The 26,062-nt window shown below is 50.0% G+C and overlaps 2 protein-coding genes across 37 annotated transcripts in view; one reads left to right on the top strand and one right to left on the bottom strand.

Annotated features, from left to right (window-relative positions):
- The window catches only part of LOC742522 (ATP-binding cassette sub-family C member 6), a 73,098-nt gene extending 58,795 nt beyond the window's left edge, over positions 1–14,303 (top strand). For 4 of the 8 annotated variants that reach the window (XM_054668950.2, XM_054668953.2, XM_054668948.2 and 1 more), the window contains 8 exons: positions 675–874; positions 2,303–2,429; positions 4,290–4,391; positions 6,069–6,215; positions 8,836–8,994; positions 9,073–9,239; positions 13,096–13,290; positions 13,627–14,303. In XM_054668950.2, coding sequence (XP_054524925.1) covers positions 675–874; positions 2,303–2,429; positions 4,290–4,391; positions 6,069–6,215; positions 8,836–8,994; positions 9,073–9,239; positions 13,096–13,290; positions 13,627–13,735 — 1,206 coding nt within the window. In that variant the 3' untranslated portion in view covers positions 13,736–14,303. Of the gene's footprint in view, positions 1–674; positions 875–2,302; positions 2,430–4,289; positions 4,392–6,068; positions 6,216–8,021; positions 8,144–8,835; positions 8,995–9,072; positions 9,240–9,614; positions 9,721–13,095; positions 13,291–13,626 lie in introns of those variants that run through there. The other 4 variants (XM_054668951.2, XM_054668952.2, XR_008539940.2 and 1 more) reach the window with 4 other exon arrangements.
- A 6,512-nt stretch (positions 14,304–20,815) lies between these two features.
- Positions 20,816–26,062, bottom strand: part of ABCC1 (ATP binding cassette subfamily C member 1) — a 187,263-nt gene continuing 182,016 nt past the window's right edge. For 22 of the 29 annotated variants that reach the window (XM_063796774.1, XM_054668955.2, XM_016929507.4 and 19 more), the window contains 2 exons: positions 25,329–25,523; positions 20,816–22,700 (listed from right to left, as the gene is read on the bottom strand). In XM_063796774.1, coding sequence (XP_063652844.1) covers positions 22,592–22,700; positions 25,329–25,523 — 304 coding nt within the window. In that variant the 3' untranslated portion in view covers positions 20,816–22,591. The remainder of the gene's footprint in view (positions 22,701–25,328; positions 25,524–26,062) is intronic. The other 7 variants (XM_016929518.4, XM_016929515.4, XM_063796776.1 and 4 more) reach the window with 1 other exon arrangement.

The following is a 26,062-nucleotide window of genomic DNA, read 5'->3' as shown; positions in this document are numbered from 1 at the left end:
CCTTGGATGTTCTCACCACTAACTGATGAATGACGCGAATGCTCACTCTGCAATGAATGAGACACTGTGTGAAAAGCCTGGCACATACAGTTGGGTGTTCAGCAAATTCAGTTCCTCCCTGCCTGCCTGTCTGCCAGCTGCACCCAACCTGCAGCTGCAAACCAAATAACGAATATTTTCTGCACATCACCTGGCATGTAACCCTTGGGTTACATGAGTGAAACTGACTTGGCCAACTGCCTTCATTGCCCCTTACAGTTTTGTTCTCCCAATGACCAGCCCTAAATGAAGTAGTCGGCCTCAGTGCTGGGAAGTGAGACACTTAAACTAAATTGGTGGTTTCTCAACCCTGGCTGTCCCTTAGAATCATCTGGAAGGCTATTTAAACAGCACCAAAGTCAAGGTGACATTTCCAGAGATTCCGATTCAGTCATTCTGGGGTGGGGCATTAGAGGTTTTTGAAGCTCCCCAGGTGATTTTCAAAAAAACCATAGAACTCTGATTCTGCAAGGAAATGAGAACCCAGAGAGGGCAAGCAACTAGCCCAAGGTCACACAGTAAGCTGTTAACAGATCCTGGTCTGGAATCCTGTACTTGGGGCTCTCTGTGCTTCTGGAAACTACCTCTCTATGTCTGTGGCTTCTCCTCTCCCCTCTCCCATCCATCCTTCTCAGAGCCTGTATGTGGTTAGCTCATGCCAGCTGAGACGCTTGGAGTCAGCCAGCTACTCGTCTGTCTGCTCCCACATGGCTGAGACGTTCCAGGGCAGCACAGTGGTCCGGGCATTCCGAACCCAGGCCCCCTTTGTGGCTCAGAACAATGCTCGCGTAGATGAAAGCCAGAGGATCAGTTTCCCGCGACTGGTGGCTGACAGGTAGGAAGAGCCAGGGCAGAGAAGACCTTGCAATTCATCCATATCCTTAGAGGGTGAGACCTGAGGTCATATTGTATGGTAGAGAGGTCACCCAGAGAGTCAGGGACATAGTTGAGGCTAGATCCCACAGGCAGTCTATCGGTTCTCACCGTGGGCAGATGGAACATGACCGAGAGATTCTCAACAGCAGGTGGGCGGGGGGTACAGGAAGAAGCTTCTGTTGCCAGGCAACTGGATCAACCTCTTTTGCCTTGGTGATAAAGCAGCCATATAAGCATCCTCAGCCATCTTTAGGTACTAAGCAAGAACAAGAACACAAGCTTTAAGCACAAATAGACACAGGTTCAAATCCCAGCTCTGCCACTTACCAGCTGGTTGATTTCAGGCAAGTTACATAACCTCTCTGAGCCTCATTTGTCAAACTGGGATCGTGCTCATGGAGTGGATATGAGGATTAAATACAGACACTCATAGGTAAGACCTGTAACATGCTTACTGCATGCCTGGCACTGTTCTGAGCAATCTATGTAGATTAATTTATTTAATTCTGCTAACAGCTTCACCAGGAAGAAACTGTTCTATAGATGATAAATCCTAGGCACAGTGAGGTTTGGAAACTTGTCCAGGATCTCACAGCTAATGCTGGCAGAGCCAGGATTTGAATCCAAGCAGTCTGGTACCAGAGTGTGGAGAGGGTCAAGTACACACTAGGTGCTCAATACATGTGAAGTCCTTTTTCCTTTCATCTCAGGTCCCCAGCCAGCTGGGGCTGTGTATTAGTCCATCTTCACACTGCTAAAAAGAACTACCTGAGACTGGGTAATTTATAAAGAAAGGAAGGTTTAATTGACTCAGTTCCACGTGGCTGGGGAGGCCTCAGGAAACTTACAATCATGGTGGAAAGGGAAGCAAGGCACGTCTTACATGGCAGCAGGAGAGGGAGAGCATGAGGTGGGAACTGCTGCATCCTTTTACGCCATATGATCTTGTGAGAACTCACTATCTCGAGAACAATATGGGGAAAACTGCCCCCATGATCCAGTCACCTCCCACCAGATCCCTCCCTCCACATGTGGGGATTACAATTCGAGATGAGATTTGGGTGGGGACACAGAGCCAAACCATGGAGGCCACGGTTCAGGCCAGGGGAATGGCAGGTGGACATGGCTTGGCAAATTCCAGGGACAGAAAAGCAGCCACACAGGGAAGCTCTTCAGAACACCAAGTGTACCCCAGACCCTAAAGTGGGCTTAGTTGAGACAGGACGGTGTCATCTTCCTCTACTCCCTGAGCCTGGGTTGCATGTGGAGGCCATTGCTGGGACCCCTGTGTGTACAAAGCTGGTGTGATGACCAGTCCTTGTGCCCAGAGAAGCATCTCCCTGCAGATGAGAGTAACCACTCACCCTGCTGTCGCTTCCCTTTGCAGGTGGCTTGCGGCCAATGTGGAGCTCCTGGGGAATGGCCTGGTGTTTGCAGCTGCCACGTGTGCTGTGCTGAGCAAAGCCCACCTCAGTGCTGGCCTCGTGGGCTTCTCTGTCTCTGCTGCCCTCCAGGTACTCCCCACATCCCCAAACTGGGCTTGAGGGACAGACAGAGGCAGAGACTGTCGGACCCCTGCTAGTGGGACCTTTGAAGACCCTGTGTCCAAACCACCATGGTGTGTGGAGTCCCTCCACCAAGGAGGGACATGCAGTTCTACAAGAGCCAGACTCAGCTGAGGTGAACTTGCAACCTTGGGCAAGAGTCTTTCCTTGTGGAGTGTCAGTGTGCTCCTTGGAAAAACAGGCCAGAAATCCCACTACTTCTGATGTTATAAAGACTAGTTGAGACAAAGCATATCCTCTGGAGGACATTTCTAGTGCATTGTTAACTTTTGTTTTGCTTTGAAGACAGAGTCTCTCTCTTTTACTCAGGCTGGAGTGCAGTGGTGCAATCTCGGCTCACTGCGAACTCTGCCTCCTGGGTTCAAGCGATTCTTATGCCTCAGCCTCCCAAGTTGCTGGAATTACAGGCGTGAGCCACTATGCCTGGCTAATTTTTGTTAACTATTAACAGTATGTAATGTCAGTTCATGACATCTATGAAAAAATATATATATATATACATTCATAAGCATTTGTTATGGAGGAGGCATTAGTCTAAGAGCTTTATACGTTTTTGTTCGTTTTGGTTTGTTGTTGTTGCTGTTTGAGACAGGATCTCATTTTGTTGCCTAGGCTTGAGTGCAGTGGCATGATCTTGGCTCACTTCAGCCTCCATCTCCAGGCTCAAGGGATTCTCCCACCTCACTTTCCCAATTAGCTGGGACTACAAGCATGCACCACCATGCCTGGCTAATTTTTTTTTTTTTTTTTTTTTTTTTTTTTTTGCTAGAAACAGTTTTGCCATGTTGCCCAACCTGGTCTCAAACTCTAGGTTCAAGTGGTCTGCCTGCCCCAGCCTCCCAAAATGCTGAGATTATAGGTGTGAGCCACCATGCCCAGCTGTTTTGTTTTGAGACAAGGTCTCACTCTTTCGCCCAGACTGGAGTGCAGTGGTGTGATCACAGCTCACTGCAGCCTTCAATTCCTGGGTTCAAACAATCTTCCTGCTTAGACTTCCAAAAAGCTGGGATTATAGGCATGAGCCACTGTGCACAAGAATTTTATAAATATTAACTCACTTAATACGGCCCACAACCCCATCAGAGAAGCACTGTTATTATCCCCATTTTACAGTCAAGGCTGCTAAGCTTAAGGATGAAGTAAGAGGCTGGAGCATGTTGGGTGGCAGTGAGGGCACTTTCCTACTGCATCCAGAAAGGCCTCTCTGAGGAGGTGACTTAGGAGGAAGTGAGGTTAACAGCAGGAAGAAAAGGCCTGGGAGTTGAAGGTTCATCCCTGGTGTGTTAGAGGAACAGCAAGAAGACGGGTGTGGCTGGAGAGGGTGGGTGAAGGCAGGGGTGCTGGGAGACAAGGTTGGGGATGGGATGGCAGGGCTAGAGCTGCTAATGGCTCATAGGGAGGAGCTTGGAGTGGTTCTAAGTGTCATGGGAAATTGGTGGCCACCCAGTCGCTGCGAGAAAGCTGTCAGAATGGAATCAGTGGGCCTGGGTCCTGCTGGGTGTCCTTGGGAGGGCCACACACCCTCTCTGATCCTGTCTACTCACCTGCATCAAGCTGGTTTGTACAAGCTGATGTCTGAGGGCTTCTTTTTGCTCTGCATGCTCTGATTCTACTGAAGGAAGAGAGGGACCTGTTGGTTGTATCCAAATCCCAATCCCCTGGGCCCAGGTCCTCAGACTGTCCCATTCCTGCCTCCCCTCTTTACTCCCCTGGGTCTGGCCTCCCAGAAAAGGTTGGGAAACCAGGGGGGCTGTTGCAAGCCCTCAAGTGGCCTTGCCAAACCCAGCCAGAGAGGCTTTCTTGCACCAGGTGACCCAGACACTGCAGTGGGTTGTTCGCAACTGGACAGACCTAGAGAACAGCATCGTGTCAGTGGAGCGGATGCAGGACTATGCCTGGACGCCCAAGGAGGTGATGGCAGGAGGTGGGGAGGGGGTCCCAGCAAGGACATATTGTGGGGGGGGGGGCAATGGGTCCCTGTTGACATCTGCTACAGGCTTTGGAGTTTATACCCTCTTCTCCCCTCACTCAACCCCCACCACTATAGGTCAGAGTCACAGAGAGGGTGGCAGCAGTGGTTAGGAGGATAAGGTTTGGAGCCAGGCCAAATCTTGGTTCCTTTGCTTCTGAGCTTGAGGAAAGCAGGTCACCCATGGGAGTGCAGGGAACCACGAGGAACAGCATTGCAACAGCAACATAGCTGCAACATGATAGTAACATAATGGCAACAGCAACACAATGGCAATATTCCAGAACATGAGAGTAATGCAACAGCAATGTAACAGTAATGTAACAGCAACATAACCACAATATTGCAGTACCAGAATAGCAACATAGCAGTGTAATAGTCACATAATAGAGACATTATAGTAACATGATGGCAACATTCCAGCAATACAACCACAACATAGCAATGTAACAGTAACATAATAGCAACATTTTAGTAACATGATAGAAACAAAACAGCAACATAGCAATGCAATAGTAACACAACAGCAACATCATAACATGACAGCAACATCCCAGCAACACGACTGTAACAGAGTAACAGAGTAGCAACATAACAATGTAACAGTAACAAAACAGCAACATTATAGTAACATGATGGCAACATTCCAGCAAAATAACTGAAATTATAGTAACGGAATAGCAACATGGCAATGTAACAGTAAGAAAACAGCAACATTATAGTAACATGATGGCAAAATTCCAGCAACATAACAGTAGCATTATAAGGACAGAACAGCAACATAGCAACACAACGGTAACAGAACAGCAACATGATATAATGTGTTAGCAACATAACAGTAACATTACAGTAACAGAACAAGGAAGAATTAATTAGTTGATGAATAGGGTAGAAGAAATGGTGAGAGATGGACAGATGAATGGATGGAATGGGATGGAAGAATGAGAGATGGAGGGATGGGATTGGAGATGGATGGATGGATGGATGGATGGATGGATGGGTGGGTGGGATGGGGTGGAAAAAGGATAAGAGATGGATGGATGAATGGATGGATGGGATTGGGTGGAAGAAAGGATAAGAACAGCAGCATAGCACTAATGTAACAGTAACATAACAGCGTTGAGTTTACTGGGAGGATCAAATGAGATCCTGCAAAGAAATGATTTAATAGAGTGTCTGGTCCATTGCAAACACTCAATACATGTCCACTGCTCTTATTAGCCCTATTTCCCAGATTGGAAAACCAAGACTCAAGGGGGTAGAATGATCTGTTCAAGGTCACGGGAATAGCAAGGGCAATATTGGTCTTCCCACTGCACAGTCATGTCCTTTCACAAAGACAAAGAGAAATGTCTGCTCCCACTATAGAAAAAGAGATTATTTTATAATGAACAGTGGCTAATAATAACAATAAAATAGACTAAAAGTAGCCACCACCATCTGTTTTTAGCATTGACATAGTCCATGCCCTCTCTTGTTGAATTTCCATAACAACCCTGTAAAACAGCAATAAATACGTCCATTTTGCAGAAGAGAAAACTGAAGCTGAGAGAGGTGGGCCATCTTGTGTGAAGTCTTAGAGGAAGGCTCCTCTGACTCAGTTTCCCCTCCTGCTCCAGGCTTCCTGGAGGCTGCCCACATGTGCAGCTCAGCCCCCCTGGCCTCATGGCGGGCAGATCGAGTTCCGGGACTTCGGGCTAAGATACCGACCTGAGCTCCCGCTGGCTGTGCAGGGCGTGTCCTTCAAGATCCACGCAGGAGAGAAGGTGAGTGGTTCTCTCACAATGTCTTCTTCATGGAGTTTAGGCCAAAGGACTCCAGGGGCAAGGCCCTAAACCCTGGGCACCAGCTACCTCCACAATGTCCCCACCTCAGGTCCCCTAGCTTTCAGACCCATTACCCCCTAAAATGAACTCCTCACCTTCCCCAAACCTGCTTCCATCTGGTGACTTCCTCATCCACCTTGGTGTCCCCAGATGAGGAAGCAACTCTGTGACTTCCTTCTTCCTTTAACATTAACCCAGCACCCAATATGTGCTGGGCAGTGTGTTCAATGCTCCAGGTACATTTTCCAGTTTGCACAAATGGGATATTTGCTTTCAGCTGGGAGACGCTGGGAAAAGCACTTCATAGCTCAGTCACAGTTTTCCCATCTGTAAATTGGGACTGGTAATACTGATCTCTGAGTTGTTGTGAAGTTTGAGTTAATACATAGAACATGCTTAGCTCCTAGAAGGTGCTCCAGAAATGTTTACTAATGCTTTTATTATTTCCATTTTCACTCTCACAACAACCCCATAAGTGAAGTGCTAGTACTATCCCATTTTACAGATGCCTCATCAGGCCCCTTCACTGAATCCCTTTCCTCCCTCCCTCTGAACCGACAGAGGCTTCCTCCCTGTCCTCTCCTTGTCCCCTAATAAGCAGTGGATCCTGTCTCACCAGCTCCAATCTGCTCTCCTGTGATTTTTTTTTTTTTTTTTTTTTTTTGAGACAGAGTCTCACTCTGTTGCCCAGGCTGGAGTGCAGTGGTGTGACCTTAGATCACTGCAACCTCCGCCTCCCAGATTCAAGTGATTCTCCTGCCTCAGCCTCCGGAGTAGCTGGGATTACAGGCACCCGCCACCACACCCGGCTAATTTTTGTATTTTTAGTAGAGACAGGGTTTCACCAGGGTTTGGCCAGGCTGCTATCAAACTTCTGACCTCAATCACCCCCCTCGGCCTCCCAAAGTGCTGGGACTACAGGCATGAACCACCATGCCCAGCCATCCTGTGACCTTTATCAGCATGAATGACACTGCATGTCATTCCCCTGCTCAAAACCTTCTACTAGTTCCAGCTTCCCTTGGGGTAAAGTGTGAATTCCTGAGCTTGGCATTCAAGGCTCTACCCAACCCAGGCCCTGCCCACCTCCGCCTCTCATTCATTGCTCTGCCAGGGCTTAGCCAACATTGTGGAGCAGCTGCCTCTCGGCCAGGGGGGCACATGGTGCTGTGAGCTCCGTGAGCTTCTAGTTTTGGAAACCCACTTGGTGTGGTTTACCTGGAGTGTTCCCCTTCCTTGAACTCCTATTGATCCTTCAAGCTTCCATGCAAGTATCCGTTCCTCCATGAGGTCTTCTCTTATTACCTCTGTCAAATCCCAGGCAGCATGAGCAGCACTGCCTTGCTTCCCTTAATTGCCAGAGGTCCAGACCTTGATAATAAACAGCATTGTTGGCTGGGTGCTGTGGCTTATACCTGTAATCCCAGCACTTTAGGAGGCCAAGGTGGGCAGATCACTTGAGGCCAGAAGTTTGAGACCAGCCTGGCCAACATGGTGAAATGCCGTGTCTACTAAAAATACAAAAATTAGCCGAGCGTGGTGACAGGCACCTGTAGTCCCAGCTACTAGGGAGGCTGAGGCAGGAGAATTGCTTGAACCTGGGAGGTGGAGGTTGCAGTGAGCTGAGATCGCACCACTGCACTCCAGCCTGGGCGATAGAGCAAGACTTTATCTCAAAAATAAATAAATAAATAAAGCATTGTTCATCACACTGTATTACATTTACTCAATTGCACTGTTTCCTAGACCGGATGGTGGGCACACTGGAGCAAGGACTCTTTAATTTCTATACTTCCGGTGCCTAAACAGGTACTTGGCGTACAGTGGGGTGACCCACATGTTTCCATCATTAATTAAACAAATAATGTTGAACCCACACCATGTGTCAGACACTGAGGATGCAATAGTAGCAAGAGAGATAAGGATGGAGGGTGGATAACAGAATGGGAGATGGATAACAGAATGGACACATGGATAAGATGGAGGATGAATGGAAGGATGGATGAGGGAAAGATGGACTGGATGGATGGATGGGAGAAAAAATGAATGAAAGGATTAGTGAATTGATGGATGAATAGGGAAGAAGAAACGAAAGATGGAGAGATGAATGGATGGATGAATGGAATGGGGTGGAAGAGAGATGGAGGGATGGGATTGAGGATGGATGATGGATGGATGGATGGCAGGATGGGGTGGAAAAAAGGATAAGGGATGGATGGACGGACAGACGGATGGGATGGGGTTAAAAAAAAGGATGAGAGATGATGGAGAGGTGTAAATAGAAGGATGAGGAAAGATGGAGGAACTAAAGGAAGGGTGGGGAGAAAGATGGGAGAGAGAGATCAGGATAAGGGAAAGATAGAGAAGAACACAGATGGAAGACTGGATGGATTGATGGGTGGATATATAGAAAGGTAGACAGATGGAAAGAGAGATGGAAGGTGGACCTTTACACAATGAGGGATGGATAGACAGATCTCGGGTACAGCAGAAAGATCTCCCCAATAAATGCCCACAAACCCTCTGGTCAGAGCAGGCCTTTCCTCCCAACCCCGGGCAGGTGGGCATCGTTGGCAGGACCGGGGCAGGGAAGTCCTCCCTGGCCAGTGGGCTGCTGCGGCTCCAGGAGGCAGCTGAGGGTGGGATCTGGATCGACGGGGTCCCCATTGCCCACGTGGGGCTGCACACACTGCGCTCCAGGATCAGCATCATCCCCCAGGTGAGGCTGGTGGAGGGGGTGGGCAAAGATGGGAGGCATGGTGGGACCCGGCTCTGACCCACCACCCCTCCCCGCCAGGACCCCATCCTGTTCCCTGGCTCTCTGCGGATGAACCTCGACCTGCTGCAGGAGCACTCAGACGAGGCTATCTGGGCAGCCCTGGAGACGGTGCAGCTCAAAGCCTTGGTGGCCAGCCTGCCCGGCCAGCTGCAGTACAAGTGTGCTGACCGAGGCGAGGACCTAAGGTATGGCCGTCCCACCATGGCTGGGACCTGCAGGTGGGAGAGGAGGGGATGGCCATGCCCTCCCCAAGGGCCTTCAGGAAATGCCTCCCCCGATAGGATTATCACTCTGTTACATTAATAACCACGTCTCTTATCTGCAATTCCAAGCAGTCTCTGAATACCAAGGTTTTCCCCCCTAAATTAGCAGTTAGTCTTCTATATTTACTTGGTGGCAAAACCCAACCTCAACTGACACAGGGCTACTGATAGCCTTTATTGCTCTTGCTCAGTATTTATTTTGCTATGAAAATACTGTTTGATATTGGGTGGTAACCTCACCACTCACTGGGACTATAAGTAATATAGGATTTTTTATTTTTTTTGGTAAATGTCAAGTGTGGACTGGGCACAGTGGCTCATGCCTGTAATCCCAGCACTTCAGGAGGCTGAGAGAGGAGGATTGCTTGAGTCCAGGAGTTCGAGACTAGTCTGGGCAACATAGCAAGACCCTATCTCTATGGACAACAGTATTAGCCAGGTATGGTGGCATGCACCTGTAGTCCTAGTTACTTGGGAGGCTGAGGTGGGAAGAACGCTTGAGCCAGGGAGGCGAAGGTTGCAGTGAGCCAATATTGCACCACTGCACTCCAGCCTGGGCTTCGTCTCAACAACAAAAAGTTGTGTGGAAAGGTACACATAAAATTTACTATCTCAACCTTTTTTTTTTTTTTTTTTGGAGACAGGGTCTGGCTCTGTCATTCAGGCTAGAGTGCAGTGGTGAGGTTAAGGCTCACTGCAACCTCCACCTCCCAGGCTCAAGCATTCCTCCCATCTCAGCCTCCCGAGTAGCTGGGGTTACAGGTGTGAGCCACCACAGCCAGCTCATCTTTTTATTTTTTGTAGAGACAGGGTTTCACCATGTTGCCCAGGCTACAGTCGAACTTGCGTAGGCCTCCCAAAGTGCTGGGATTACAGGTGTGAGCAGCCACACCGGGCCCATCTCACCCATTTTTCAGTGTATAGCTTCTGTAGTGTTAGGTACATTCACACTGTTACACAACAAAACTACAACTCTGTACCCATGAAACCCTAACTCTCCGTGTCCCCCTCCCCCAGCGCCCAGCCACCAGCATTCTCCTTTCTGTCTCTCTGAGTGTGACTACTCTAGACACTTCATAGAAGCAGAATCATAGGATCTGTCCTTTCGTGACCGGCTTATTTCACACAGCATGATGTCTTCAAGGGTCATCCACATCGTAGCATGTGTCAGATTCTCTACCTTTTTAAGGCCGAATAATTTTCCACTACATGGATAGACCACATTTTGCTTATCCATTTATCTTCCAGTAGATACCCAGGCTGTTTCCACCTCTTGGCCGTTTTGAATAATGCCACTATGAACATAGGTGTATAGGTATATGCCTTTAAAAAAAACAAAGTGGCTGGGCGTGGTGGCTCATGCCTGTAATCCTAGCACTATGGGAGGCCGAGGCGGGTGGATCACCTGAGGTCAGGAGTTCAAGACCAGTCTGACCAATATGGTGAAGCCCCGTCTCTACTAAAAATACAAAAATTAGCTGGGTGTGGCGGCAGGCGCCTGTAATCCCACTTACGTAGGAGGCTAAGACACTGAGACAGGAGAATCGCTTGAACCCGGGAGGCAGAGGTTTCAGTGAGCCGAGATTGTGCCACTGCACTCCAGCCTGGGTGACAGAGTGAGACTCCGTCTCAAAAAAAAAAAAAACAAAAACCTAAGGTGTTCTGGATTTATAAACCCCTCTGACCCTGAGGGTGTCTGAAGGGCTTGTGGTAGGCAATAATTTCCAGCACTAGAGAGGCAGCGTTGCTTGGTGGGTAAGAGTATACACAGGTGACAGACTGCCTGGGCTCAAATCCAGGTCCCCCACCCCACACCCCCACCCCCGCCCCGCCACTTACTAGCTGTAGGATCTTAGGCAACTTATCTTCTGTGCCTCAGTTTCCTCATCTGTAAGGCGGGAGTAATAGCACCTACCTACCTTGCAAGGATTGAATTATATGCACAAAGTTGTTGAAACAGTGGCAGGCATAGAGCAAAGAGTAAATACTCATTTTAGTCCTGAGTCACACTCCTGATAACATCATTTCACAGAGTTGGAATTGGAGGCCTGGGGCTTGCCTGGGGTCACAGAGCTTAAAAGTAGTGAGGTTGGGACAAGAACCCGGCACTCTAATGCCTGCATGACCATAACAGGTTCTGATCATGTAAAAGGATGCTGTTTCATGGAAGGGCTTACTGTGCAAGACAGCCATGCTGGGGCCCCAGGGGCCAGTTCCCACCTGGGTCAGGGGCTCACTGGGCTCACAACCTGGAATCTCAACTCCTCCACCCTCCACGAAGGGTGCTACTCCATGCCAAGGGCTTACTCTGTGACAAGCCCACACACTTTTTTTTTTTTTTTTTTTTTTTTTTTTTTGAGACAGAGTCTTGCTCTGTCGCCCAGGCTGGAGTGCAGTGGCACGATCTCGGCTCACTGCAAGCTCTGCCTCCCAGGTTCACACCATTCTTCTGCCTCAGCCTCCTGAGTACCTGGGACTACAAGCGCCCGCCACCACAGCCGGCTAATTTTTTGTATTTTTAGTACATACAGGGTTTCACCATGTTAGCCAGGATGGTCTCGATCTCCTGATCTCGTGATCTGCCCATCTCAGCCTCCCAAAGTGCTGGGATTACAGGTGTGAGCCGCCGTGCCCCGCCACCCACACACTTTGATGTGCCATGTCGTCACAATTCAGTGAGGACAGATCCATTAGGAGCACAGACTCTGAGGTCAGAGGACTTGGGTTCAAATTATGGACCCACCACTAGCCTTGAGACCTTGGTCAAGCCACTGAGCTTCTCTGTATCTGTGTCTTCTTCTCTCAAAAGAGGAGAACAATAATATCTACCTTGGTGGACATTATGAGGATTGAGTGAATATATACAAGCACTTAGAATGTGTTTGGCACAAGGTGGAAACTAGAAATAGAACTGGAAATAGCCATAAACAGGCCAGGCACGGTGGATCACGCCTGCAATCCCACCCAGGTGTTGTACACATCTGTATTTAAGGCCCACATGACACCAGCCTTGAATGTCTTAGGAAGACTGTAGATTTGATTCTTGAAGCAGCAGTGAGTCATTGTAGGTTTGTTTGCAAGGACATGACTGAAGTGAAAGCTGTGCTTTCGCTGTTGGGGGAAATATAAATTAGTATAGTCGCTATGGAAAATAGCATGATGATTTCTCAAAAAACTAGAAATAGAACTACCGGGGCGCAGTGGCTCACACCTGTAATCCCAGCACTTTGGGAGGCTGAGGTAGGTGGATCACCTGAGAGTTTGAAACAAGTCGGACCAACATGGTGAAACCCCATCTCTACTTTAAAAATACAAAAGCCAGGCATGGTGGCGCATGACTGCAATTCCAGCTACCTGGGAGGCTGAGGCAGGAAAATTGCTTGAACTGGGAGGCGGAGGTTGCAGCGAGCTGAGATTGCGCCATTGCATGCCAGCCTGGGTGGCAGAGCAAGATTCCATCTCGAAAAAAAAAAGAAAAACAAAGAAGAAAAAAAGAAAAAGAGCCATAAACAGAAAAAAGAAAATAGCAATTTCACAGGTGGGGAAACTGAGGCACAAAGGGTTTGAATTACCTGCCTACAGTCAGCCTGCTCAAAGATGGCAGGAACAGGCTTCCTATCAGCTCTGCAGACCCCAGACCCCAGACCCCATGTGTGGGGATGCCTGAACACAGGCACCTCACTCCTGCACTGTTTCAGGGACCTGTTTCTGGGCATACCCACACATCACCATGTGCCGACAAACGCACATCTCACCTAATTGTCCCAATTGTTCCCAGCGTGGGCCAGAAACAGCTCCTGTGTCTGGCACGTGCCCTTCTCCGGAAGACCCAGATCCTCATCCTGGACGAGGCTACTGCTGCCGTGGACCCTGGCACGGAGCTGCAGATGCAGGCCATGCTCGGGAGCTGGTTTGCACAGTGCACTGTGCTGCTCATTGCCCACCGCCTGCGCTCCGTGATGGACTGTGCCCGGTAAGGCCCCCGCCCCGGCCTGACCTCACAGCAGCCCTGCAGTGGTGGGGGAAGGAGGCGGAGGCAGTCCTGGGCCACTGGGCTTCGGGTTAGAGCTGGAAGGGTCCTGAATGGGGCCAGAGCGGGAGGAATGCCCGGGAACACATGCCAAGTGGGAAAGCTGCCCAAGGACATGCGCCCAGCACACGCTTCCAACCCAGCTGTGAGGGCCAGGGAGCCGCACGGAAAGCAGGACTTCTATGGAGAAAACCTCAGTGCAGACACACTGGGCTCTCACAGCTGCCGAGAGCCTGGGCTGGTGTCCAAAGAGCCTCTCTGTGTCCCTCTCCCCCACAGGGTTCTGGTCATGGACAAGGGGCAGGTGGCAGAGAGCGGCAGCCCGGCCCAGCTGCTGGCCCAGAAGGGCCTGTTTTACAGACTGGCCCAGGAGTCAGGCCTCGTCTGAGCCAGGACCCTCAACCATACCCCAGTCGGACCAGCCCACGGAGCCTGCAGTGCTGGAGATGGAAGTGACCCGTGGTCATCGATAGCTCCACACGATGTTGAGTCTAGACCCGTGTTTGCTCTCTGGGAGGAAAATGGCAGAGAAAGTGGCCGATTATCACAGAGCATCAGAACCGGAAGGACCTAGCAATACACAGGTCTGCCCGGGCAGGGCCCATCTCGCCCTGTCCACCCTGCAGCCAATGTCAACAGCGACTCTCAGTCCCGCTGTACTCTGGACTCAGCTGGGGGCCTCAAGCACATGCCCAGGCTCCCCGCTAGACCCTTAAATCAGAATCCCTGAGGCTGGAAACTGCCATGCTGTGTGTACTTTTTACAAAGTAACACTTTTATTTTGGGATAATCCCAGACTCACATGCAGTTAAAGAAACAATAATATAGAGAGATTCGTGTACTTGCTACCCCATTTCTCCCAATGGTAACATCTTGCAAAACTCTAGTATAGAGCATCACAGCCAGGGTATTGACATTGACACAACAATCTTGCTCGATTTCCTGTTTTACCTGTACTCCTGTGTGTGTATGTATTTTGTCCCATGCAGTTTTATCACACATGTAGGCTCATGAATCCACACCAGGGTGAGGATATGGAATAGCCACCACCATTTTCCGACCACACCCATCACTCTCGCTCCTGCCCCCAGTGACCATGCTCTGTTCTCCAGTTTGTGTGTGTGTATTTTTTTTTTTTTTTTTTTTTCTTGAGACAGACAGTCTCACTCTGTTGCTCAGGCTGGAGCGCAGTGGCACAATCTCGGCTCACTGCAACCTCCACATCCTGGGTTCAAGCAATTCTCCTGCCTCAGCCTCCCGTGCAGCTGGGATTACAGGCGTGTGCCACCATGCCTGGCTAACTTGTGTAATTTTTAGTAGATACGAGGTTTCAGCATATTGGCCAGGCTGGTCTTGAACTCCTGGCCTCATGTGATCCACCCTCCTCGGCCTCCCAAAGTGTTGGGATAACAGGCGTGAGCTACCGCGCCTGGCCGAGTTTGGTACATAATTTTAAAGCTCCCCCATAGGATTCCAATGTGCGGCCAGGACTGAGAACTACAGCCCTCGCATCTCCCGCTGCTCCTCCTCCCCCACCAGAGATGAGCTCCAAGGACACAAAAACCAGGTGCCCCCCCATGCCAAGCATGGGTCCTCTCCACGCATGAGAAAGTCAAATATGCAAGTTCGGTTTCCAAAACAAACAACAGAGGAGCCAAGACTTCACAGCCCTCAATGGGAGAATTTGCCCAAGGACTTGGTTTTTTTTTTTGTTTGTTTTTTTGTTTTTTAATCCGAGACAAAGTCTCACTCTGTCACCCAAGCCGGAGTGCAGGGGCGCAATCTTGACTCACTGCAACCTCCACCTCCCGGGCTCAAGCGATTTTCCCACCTCAGCCTCTGGAGCAGCTGGGATTACAGGCGCCCACCACCACGCTCAGCTAATTTTTGTATTTTTAGTAGAGACGCGGTTTCACCACGTTGGCCAGGCTGGTCTCAAACTCCTGACCTCAGGTGATCCGCTGGCCTTAGCTTCCCAAAGTGCTGGGATTACAGGCATGAGATACTGTGCCTGGCGGATTCATTTCCTATATGTGGTTGCTAAAAACCAAATTCCAGCTTCCTGGGGGCGCCCCAGCACCCGTCGGAACACCTGGAGTGTTTCTGTTCACAGTTCCGCTCCAGATGCTGCTGACAGCCAAAGGCTGGACCCGGCTGAGCGTGGAGAACTTGCTGTAACCAAGGGTGGTCAATGCACAGCTTGTTGCATTCCTCACACATTTCTTTTTTTGTTTTTTGAGACAGAGTCTTACTCTGTCACCTAGGCTAAAGTGCAGTGGCAAGATCTCGGCTCACTGCAACCTCTGCCTCCCAGGTTCAAGTGATTCTCCTGCTACAGCCTGCTGGGTAGCTGGGATTACAGGCACCCACCACCACACCTGGCTAATTATTTTTGTATTTTTACTAGAGACGGGGTTTCACCATGTTGGCCAGGTTGGTCTTGAACTCCTGACCTCAGGTGATCTGCCCACCTCGGCCTCCAAAAGTGCTGGGATTACAGGTGTGAACCATCATGCCTAGCCTCCTCACTCCTCTTTCTGACAGCGGTCAGTATATTAATACTGGACTCACCAAACCAGCTGCAGGCACCGGAAAAGAGGGACTAAGTCTAAAGTAGCCAAGCTTAAGGCCACACATAGATCGCTGGGAAGGGCAGCGTGAGACATTAGACAACTCCCTAGATCCTAACATTATGTATGCTAGTCAGGGAGTCTCACTGACCTCGTGGCATTGCCGCAAGAACAACATAATACATGGATATGTGTTCGTAGAAGCAGAGAAGGCAATCCCCCAGGCTTTCTGAACCTTATTGACATGTGGGGCCAGATAGTTCTGTGCTGTGGGGACATGTCCTGCACATCGTAGGATGTTCGGCAGCGCCCCTGGCCTCTTCTTCACTAGATGCCAATAACATCCTCCCTCTACCACCACCAGACTTGTGACACTGCCATTCATCCCCCAAGGGGTCAAAGCCACCTGGTTGGGCTAGGTGCAGTGGCTCATGCCTGTAATCCCAGTGCTTTGGGAGGCGGAGGCAGGTGAATCACTTGAGGTCAGGAGTTCGAGACCAGCCTGGACAACAAGGTGAACCCCTGGCTCTACCAGACGTATAAAAATTAGCCGGGTGTGGTAGCGGGTTGCCTATAATCCCAGCTACTCTGAAGGCTGAGGCAGGAGAATCGCCCGAACCCGGGCAGAGAAGGTTGCAATGAGCCAAGATCACACCACTGCACTCCAAGCTGGGTGACAGAGCAAGACTGTTTGAAAAAACACAAAACAAAAAGACCTACTTGGTTGAGAATCCCCGGTCTAACCTGCCCCGCTGCCATCCATCATCCACAGATACTTGAGCAGTGGCTTTGCTGGTGTCAGGGGTGGCGGGGCAAGGACTCCACCTTTTCTTAAGGACACAGGGCCTGCTCCGCCCGTCAGGTCATGGGACTTTCTGATGGCCCATCCTCACAGGTTTTGTGATGCCCCTTTTGGCCTGGAGTAAACTTCTAACTGCAGCTTCTATGACCTTCAAAGTGGGGCAGGGAGTCCGCATTCTTGACCTGCCCCTAGTCATGCCTGCAAAGCTGTGGACCCACAAGTACCTATTCCCAGCTCCATTTCACAGGTGAGGAAACTGAGGCTCAAGGGGTTGACAGAACTTGCCAAGTTGACCCAGTCAGTAAGGACAGAGTGGGGATCTGTTTCTGGGTGTAATACCAAAGTCATTGCACAGGGCACGTTTGTCCTTTAGAGAAAGGAAGGGCGGCAGATGCAGCCTGTCTTTTCTCTGCCTGGAGCTGAGCCACCTGCCTTGCAGAGTGACCCTAGGCAGGGGCTGCCATGTGGGCATTTGGCAAACTCAGCTGGGGATGACCCAGGGCCACCAGACTCTCTTTCCTAGGCTGTGTGCCAGGGAGCAGAGGGTGGGCCACAGGCGGCCAGCACGTGGGAACCGGCACCTGCCAGCCTGCTAACGAGACTGCTGTTGGGCCCACACCACGGCAGTCTGGAGACACGCCAGAGGGGATGCCCAGGCCATTAATACCCCCGCCATGGGCTGCTGCCAGCAGGGTCTGGCTGGTGGGTGGAACACGAATTTCATCCAGCAAGGCTGCAGACTTCCTCTCTGGTCAGTGCCTGCGCCCAGTACTCTTTAAAACTCAACAGTCCACCTCGCCACTGCAAACACGTAACTACGTATACCTGACACTGCTTTAAATGCCCGCCACGCACTCATTCAGTGGACCAGAGGAGGAAGCCACCTCACTGGGCCCCTTACTGGAACGTTTTGATGAGGAAGGTACTACCATCAGGCCCTTTTGACAGATGAGAAAACAAACAGAATGAGTGGCATCTCTGCCCAAGCAGTCTGGCTTCAGAGCCCGTGTCCTCACCATCAGTCACTCACTCTGTCACCCAGGCTGGAGTGCAGTGGCGCGATCTTGGCTCACTGCAACCTCCACCTCCCAGTTCAAGCAATTCTTATGCCTCAGCCTCCCAAGTAGCTGGAATTACAGGCACTCGCCACCACACCTGGCTAATTTTTGTATTTTTAGTAGAGGCAGGATTTCACCATGTTGGCCAGGCTGGTCTCAAACTCCTGACCTCAGGTGATCTGCCTGCCTCAGCCTCCCAAAGTGCTGGGATGGCAGGCGTGAACCACCGCACCCGGCCAGTGCGTGTTTTCATAAGGTCACGACAGCCACCAGGTTGAGGACACTGATGTGTGTGTGGGTGGCTGGGGGCAAAAGCCTCGAGACCACTGGGGAAGCTGTTGTAGGGATGCAGGGAGAAAGTGGGGTGGCTGGGACCAGCGTGGTGGCAATGGGAGGATGGGGAGTGGATAGATTCTGGGTGTTTTGCAGAAAATCAAACAAATTTGCTGTAGGACCCGATGGCGGGTGTGAGGACAGATGAACAGTTCAACACTGGAAAGCACCAGCCCCCTCCTTACGCCACTCTCGTCTGGGGGATCCTTTCCAATGTGGAGAGTTCTGCACAGTGAGCCCAGGGCCAGCACGTAGTAGGTACAAAACAGAGCTTCCTTCCACAGTACTTCCACTCCCCTGGATGAGGAGTTATGCCTCACTCTGCCTCCTCTTCATAAAGTGGATTAAACTTGAACTCAGCCCCGGATTCCACCTGAGCATGCAGCTGCCCCACCCCAAGACACTGGCACAGATGCACACCAGGTGAGCTCTCTGGGACTGCTTAGGATCTGACCTGGGATTTTAATACTCAGGGTCAGGCTTTGAGATCTAAACACATCTCACATCCATATTAAGATTCCTGCTGGTAGATCCAACTACTACTCTTTCAAAATGGAGTCTCGACTTGCTCTGTTGCCCAGGCTGGAGTGCAATGGCTTGATTTCAGCCCACTGCAACCTTTATCTCCCACATTCAAGCAATTCTCCTGTCAGCCTCCCCAGTAGCTGGGACTACAGGCATGTGCCACCATGCCCAACTAATTTTTGTGTTTTTAGTAGAGATGGGGTTTCACCATGTTGATCAGGCTGGTCTTGAACTCCTGACCTCAGGCAATCCACCCACCTCAGCGTCCCAAAGTCCTGGGATTACAGGCATCAGCCACTGCACCCAGCCTCAACTACTTCTAATTTAACAAAAAAAAAGTTTTTATATAGAAAGAGTTCCACTATGTTGCCTAGGCTGGTTTTGAACTCTTCAGCTCAAGCAGTCCTCCTGTCTCAGCCTCTCAAAGTGCTGCGATTACAGGCATGAGCCACCTTGTCTAGCCAATACTGCTAATTCTAATAGTCACAACATCACCAGTTTTTCACTGGGCACCTTCATACTCTGTGGTTCCTAATGCAAGCCAATGACATCATTCAGGCACGAGCCACCATGCCCGGCTGGCTGATACTACCTATTCTAATGGTTATGACCTTACTGGCTTTTCACTAGGCACCTTCATACTCTGCAGTCCCTAATGCAAGCCAACAGTTTCAATGGGGCATGAGTCACTGCACCCAGACACTACTACTCATTCTAATGGTTACCACCTCGCCGGCTCTTCCCTGAGCACCTTTGTACACCACAGTCCCTAGTGCAAGCCAACAATTTCAATCAGGGGACAGGAAAGCTTGAGGGAACAATGGCAGTGCTAGAACGTTCTATCTGCACATGTACTTGGTGCATGGTTTTAGGTGTGGCAGAAACGGTGTGCTCCCCAAATACAGACATTCCTTACTGCCCAGACTCACCCAGTTCGAAGTTAGAAACCAAACACACTAGTCTGACTACTCCGCTATCCAAAACTCCAGAACCACATCAGTTAGGAAAGGGAGAAATCCTTCTCTTCCACAGGCACTGCTCCATTTCCCAGCTCCCGCAATGGTTGGGTTGGGGCCATGTGACTCATTGTGGCCAATGGGCTGTGAGTGGGATTGACTGCGTCAGTTCTGGTTTCAGACACAGAAGAGTGACTGAGAGTCGTCCACTCTCCCTTCTCCCACTGTGGGGACCTGGAGGCCAACCCTTGGGAGGCCATGTCACAAAACCAGGACAGCCTGGATCACTTGTCACACGGAAGTCACCTACCCTAGAGAGGCAGCTGACCCTCACCAAGAACTGCGTGAGCAAGAAATAAAGCCTTGCGATCATTTCCCAAGATTTTACGGCGAATTTGTTACTGCAGCGCAGCCTCGCCTCTCTGGACTAACATAAAGGGATTTTCAGGCCAGGTGCCTGAACCCTAGCACTTTGGGAGGCTCAGGCAGGAGGATCCCCAGAGCCCAGGAGTTTAAGAACAACCTGGGTAACATAGCAAGACCCTGACTCTATAAAAATTTTAAAAAATTAGCTGGGCACATGCCTGTAGTCCCAGCTACCCAGGAGGCTGAGGCAGGAAGATTGCATAAGCCCAGGAGTTTGAGGCTGCAGTGAGCTATGATCGTGCCACTGCACCCCAGCCTGGGCAACAGAGTGAGACCCTGCCTCTAGCAAAAAAAAAAAAAAAAAAAAAAAAATGGGGGCAGGGGGAAGGCAGGATTTTCAAGGATCGTTCTGGCCACATGTGATTTCTGCCTCACCTGTGTCTTAGAACCTGACCGAGGCTACGAGTACCTCACACATCACTGCTCACAGGGTAAGTACGATCAGCCTCATTGTACAGACAAAGCAAGTGAGGCACAGAGGCTGAGTGACTTCCCCAAGGTCACAAGAACAGCAAATGACAAGAGCAGGACTCAAGCCAGGGTCTGTCTGACCCCAAAACCTGGGCTCCATCCACCTTGCGGCTGTCCCGCCTTCCCACTAAACCCCATCTGACTAGTGATCTCTACGACTTGCCCTTTCTGGCAACAGCTCCCACTAGAGGCGACTTGTTGTCAAAAGGAAAGAACAGAAACAGGAAGATGCCACATCCTGACCCTGCAGAGGACATGGCTGGAACCCTCGCCGAGGCCCCAAAGGAAAGGGAACCATTCTTTAGAAAGAAATAAAATATATAGATATATATATATATTTTTTTTTTACTGCAAATGTTCGCATTTCCAGTGTAAGTCATTACAAAAGGATCCCCCAAAACTTGGTTTATCTAATGTGAAAGAATGGTATAACTTACAAAAAATAAATATATGCATTTTCGCCTAAAAGAAAGATGCTCTCTGGGTTTGACGTCGGCGGCGTAATTCTTAGCAAGTCTGAGTCTTGGGGCAGCCTCAGCTCTGGCTGCTTTCCGGATTCCACTTTGGGCTCTAACGAGACACCTTAAAGAACAGGCTTTAAAAGATGCTGCTTCTCCGTTTTCTTCCAGGAACACAGAGACCAACACGGTCAAACACAGGGCGAGCTTCTCACTATTTCCTGGGAATGTTACTTCTCAGCCCAACACTTCTCTTCCCAAGAAGTTCAAGTTTTGAGACTGTTTTTCTCCCCGGAACAGTACTTAAAAAAAAAAAAAAATCATTGATATTCAAAGATGGGTTCTTTTCATGTCCTGGAAGAGCATCAGTAACTAAATATCAAGTTCTCCACAATGCTGCCCCCCCTGGGGGGCTAACCGGATGCCAAGGGAGAGAATTAACATCTAAAAACAAGGAAAAGACTCAAGGGGACATTTTTTTGGTACCCACTGGTAATACTTGGGAGGTATTTCGTGTTCTTTACTTTGAAAGCTTCATAACCATGAGCAGGTACCATGAGAGGGAAAGAAAAGAGGCGGTAAGAAAAAAGAACAAAATCAATCAACACTGTAAGCAACCAACACTGCTTTGGGCCAGGCCCCTAACACGTTTTTCTGCTAGGACTAGCATAGTACCTTCCAGCTGGTTGCTCACTCTCAGTCTCTATTTCTAGTGAAGGTCAAATTCCCATGAGGCCATCTCCTTAATATTTACCCCACATCAATCATGGTGGGAACAGTGATAACAGCATTGATTGTTCTTACAATGTTGAACAAAAGAAAAAAGCAAGGGAAAGCCTGGAGTGGGGGTGGGTGGGGAGGGAAGCCCCAGGTGGAACATCGGCCCTGAGACAATCCCCTGGCCCTACAGTTCCAGGTCCAGGTTAGCCATTAGTCCAACCAGGTCCCTTCCAGGAGGACAGGCGTGGGAGTGCAGAGGCTGCCTCTGGCCCGAAACGAGAACTGGTAGAGCTGGCGCTGAGATGCTGGTTCCCAGCTTTTGAGTGCCTGGAAGACCAGATGTTGGTAAGAGGACCATCCAGGGCCCTGGGACACTGCCAAGGGGAGAAAATGATTTTCTCCAGGCCCCTCAACCACAAAACCGCAGCCCCAAGGAAATGAAGTGTTCCTGGTGGACCCAGACAAGGATGTTAGAGGTGATGGGAGCCAGAAGCATCTCAAAGACTTGCAGTCCACAGACTTCGGCTGGAGAGATCCGAGGCAGTAGGCTGAATTTGGTCACTAGGATCTTCTATACAACCAATTCCTCCAGAAGTCTGGCTGCCAAAACTCCTCCGTGGGAAGCACCAGGAAACCACTTGCATTCCCGGGGGCATGAGGCTGTGTGTGTGTCTCAGGGCACCAGGGGCGGGGCGTGCATGTTTTGGGTGGTTCGCATCTCTGTCTCTCCTGTGTCTTCACAGCCAGTTCCAGGCAGGGGACCGGATGGCGGTGGCTGCTGCTTTGAATATGTTTTGGTTGTCTGGGTTTGGTTTTTATGTTTTGGTTTCAGTGTGGGAGGCTTGGTTTACCAGGGGTACTGACTCCTCCCTGGGCGCTGGCATGTAGGCCCTGCAGTTCTGACCAGATATGCCAGCTCTGGGGCTCACACCAAGCCGGCGTCTTTGGCCATGCTGTAGAAAAGACCTCTCTGCTGCAGGAGGTCCGATGGGGCGCCGTACTCCTGGATTTCTCCTTTGTCCAAGACGATCACCCTGAGGGAGAGGGGATACAGACATGAGGGGAAGGGGAGGGGTGAGCACCTCGTGCCCCTGGGACAACTGACCTGGGCAAGTCACTGCTTCGGGTCAGGCCCCTAACACTTTTTGCTAGGACTGGTGCAGTACCTTCCAGCTGGTTGCTCACCCTCAATCCCTATTTCTAGTCAATGTCAGATTCCCATGAGGCCACCTCCTTAATATCTACCCCACATCAATCATGGTGTGAATGGTATTAACAGTGTTGACTGTTCACATTCACTGCTCCATTACATTCAGAGTAAAATAAAAAGATCTTACCATAGTCTACAATAACGATTGGCAACATTTTTCTGAAAAAGGCCAGACAGTAAATACTTCAGGCTCTGCAGGCCATATGCTTTCTGTTACAACTACGCATCTCTGCTGTATTTATAGTGTGAAAGCTGCCAGAGACAACAGGAAAATGAACAGATGTGGCCGTGTGCCAATAAAACTTTATTCATAAAAACACACAGGGGGCCAGATCTGTGGCCTGTGGGCCATAGTTGGCTGACCCCTAATATTTTAGGTCCTGTAAGATTTGACACTGCCCACTTCTGTCCTCACTTCTATGTCCTATATTTCAAAAGCACCAACTCAGCATCTGCCACTTAGTAGGTGGTACTCAGTGAACTAGAAACATCATGTCAGCTGGGTGCAGAGACTCACGCCTGTAATCCCAGCACTTTGGAAGGCTGGGGCAGGAGGATCACTTGAGGCCGCAGTGAGCTGTGATCCCACCACTGCACTCCAGCCTGGGCGACAGGGTGAGACCCTGTCTCAAAAATAAATATATAAAATAAAATAGAAACTGATGTCACTTCCCTGCTTAAAACCTTCCAATGGCTTTATAGGGCTCTTAGAGTAAGTTCCAAGCTTCTCACCGTGGTTACATGGTGCTCTAAGATCCAGCCCCTGCCTACCTTTCTGGCCTCATCTCCTGCCCCTGTCCACTCAATTCCAACCTCTAGGTACATGGCCTCCTCATGCTAGCCTTCAAATTCATTAAGTGCATTCATTTTTACATTTGGCTGTACCGGCTGCCTAGAATGTTCTTCCTTTAGATCCAAGGTTGGCAAACTGTGGCCTGCAGGCCAAATCTGACCCCTTGCCTGTTTTTATGAATAAAGTTTTATTGGAACATAGCCATGCTCATTCATTTGTGCACTATCTATGACTGCTTTCACACGGCAACACTGGAGTCAAGTGGCTGAGAGGCCATGTGGCCCACAAAGCTGAAACTACCCCAGCCCTTAAGAACAAGGTTGCAGATCGCTGTCCCAGATCTTCTCAAGGCTGACTCCTTTTCATTGTTCAGGTCTCAGCTAAAATGTCACCTCTTCAGAGATGACCCACACAAAACTCAAAACCCCCCAAGACCCTGGCACTACGGCCGCATTCTGACTTTTGTGGTCCCCGGCACTGATGCCTACGGAGGTGGCTTTCTCCACACAAAATGCTAGAAATTCTATTTTATGACCGTGTTAGTATAAGTAAAATCCAGGTTGGATTATATTCTTTTTTTTTTTTTTTTTTTTTTTTTTTTGAGATGGAGTCTCACTCTGTTGCCCAGGCTGGACTGCAGTGGCACAATCTCAGCTCACTGCAACCTCCACCTCCCAGGTTCAAGCAATTCTCCTTCCTCAGCCTCCCAAGTACCTGGGATTACGGGCACGCACCACCACACTTGGCTACTTTTTGTATTTTTAATGGTGACAAGGTCTCACCATGTTGGCCAAGCTGGTCTCAAACTACCGACCTCAAGTGATCTGCCTGCCTCGGCCTCCCAAAGTGCTGGGATTACAGCCGTGAGCCACCGCACCTGGCCTGCTTCTGATTTTTTTAAAAAAATAAAACCTTTTTGTGGGCCCCACGCACTGGGCCTGCAGTGTTCAATGGAAACAATGGCCCTGCCCGGCACTCGCTATCCCGTCTCCTTGGCCAAGTGTCCTTCCCAGCACCTGCTGCCCTCTGGAATCCTGTTGGTTTGTTGCTCTGTATATTTTTTGTCTCCTCCATCTAATAAGCTACTTGGTCCTGGAGGCAGGGACTTTGTCTGACAGCAGCCTACAGAGTCCCCAGGGTCTGAGAACACCGCAGGTGCGCTGACGTGAATGAATGACTAGATGATATTAGAAATACCTGGTACCACTGGGCACAGCGGTTCATGCCTGTAATCCCAGCAATTTGGGAGGCGGAGGCGGGCAGATCGCCTGAGGTCAGGAGTTCGAAACCAGCCTGGCCAACATGGCAGAACCTTGTCACTACTAAAAATATAAAAGTTAGATGGGCGTGGTGGCACATTCCTCTAGTTCCAGCTATTCGGGAGGCTGAGGCAGGAGAAATGCTTGAACCCCAGAGGCAGAGGTTGCAGTGAGCCGAGATCGCACCACTGCACTGCAGAGATGGAGCGAGACTCTGTCTCAAAAAAAAAAAAAAAGAAATAGCTGGTACCATCCAGGATGAAGAGAGGATCCACCCACTGGGGCTGTCACTAGGGATAAGGACAGTGTTGAATGAATTAATGAATTAATGAATTAATGAGTGAGCCAGTGAGTAAGGCAAACTCCCAAAGCCTAGAGGCCACTGTGCCAGGGGCTTCACCTTGTGTAGTCCATGATGGTGTTGAGCCGGTGGGCAATGGTGAGGACGGTGCAGTCCTCGAACTGTGTCCGGATGGTGGACTGGATGAGGTCGTCCGTTTCCAGGTCCACGGCTGCCGTGGCCTCATCCAACACAAGGATCTTCGTCTTCCTCAGCAGGGCCCGGGCTAGGCACACAAGCTGGCGCTGCCCAACACTTGACCAGAAGAAAAAGACCAGGAGATAGTGTTGGGTCAAACCACCCCTGACCCTGAACCTAGGCCCAGGCTGGGAGAAGCGAAAGGAGACACTCCATGTTGCTTGACCAGGAAAGCATGTCCACTCCCAACATCTGTCTGCAGCAGACATCACTAATCAATCAGAGCACATCTCCTATTCAGCAAGATGCAGGTTCAGAATCATTCTCAAAACAGCGGCTCACACCTACAATCTGAGCACTTTGGGAGGCTGAGGTGGGACGATAGCTTGAAGCCAGGAATTTGAGACCAGCCTGGGCAAAAAAGCAAGACCCCCATCTCTCCAAAAACAAAAATAAACAAATTAGCTGGGTGTGGTGGTATGCTCCTGTAGTCCCAGTTACTGGGAGGCTGAGGCAGGATTGCTTGAGTCCAGGAGTTAGAGTCCGAGATCAATCCACTGTACTCCAGCCTAGGCAACAAAGTGAGACACTGTCTCTTAAAAAAAAAAAAAAAAAGAGCCGGGCACAGTGGCTCACACCTAGTATCCCAGCACCTT

Source organism: Pan troglodytes, chromosome 18, assembly GCF_028858775.2.
Source record: "Pan troglodytes isolate AG18354 chromosome 18, NHGRI_mPanTro3-v2.0_pri, whole genome shotgun sequence".
In the NCBI taxonomy this organism is placed as follows: domain Eukaryota; kingdom Metazoa; phylum Chordata; class Mammalia; order Primates; family Hominidae; genus Pan; species Pan troglodytes.
The sequence above is the reverse complement of the archived record's forward strand: the minus strand, read 5'-3'. Positions and strand labels throughout refer to the sequence as shown.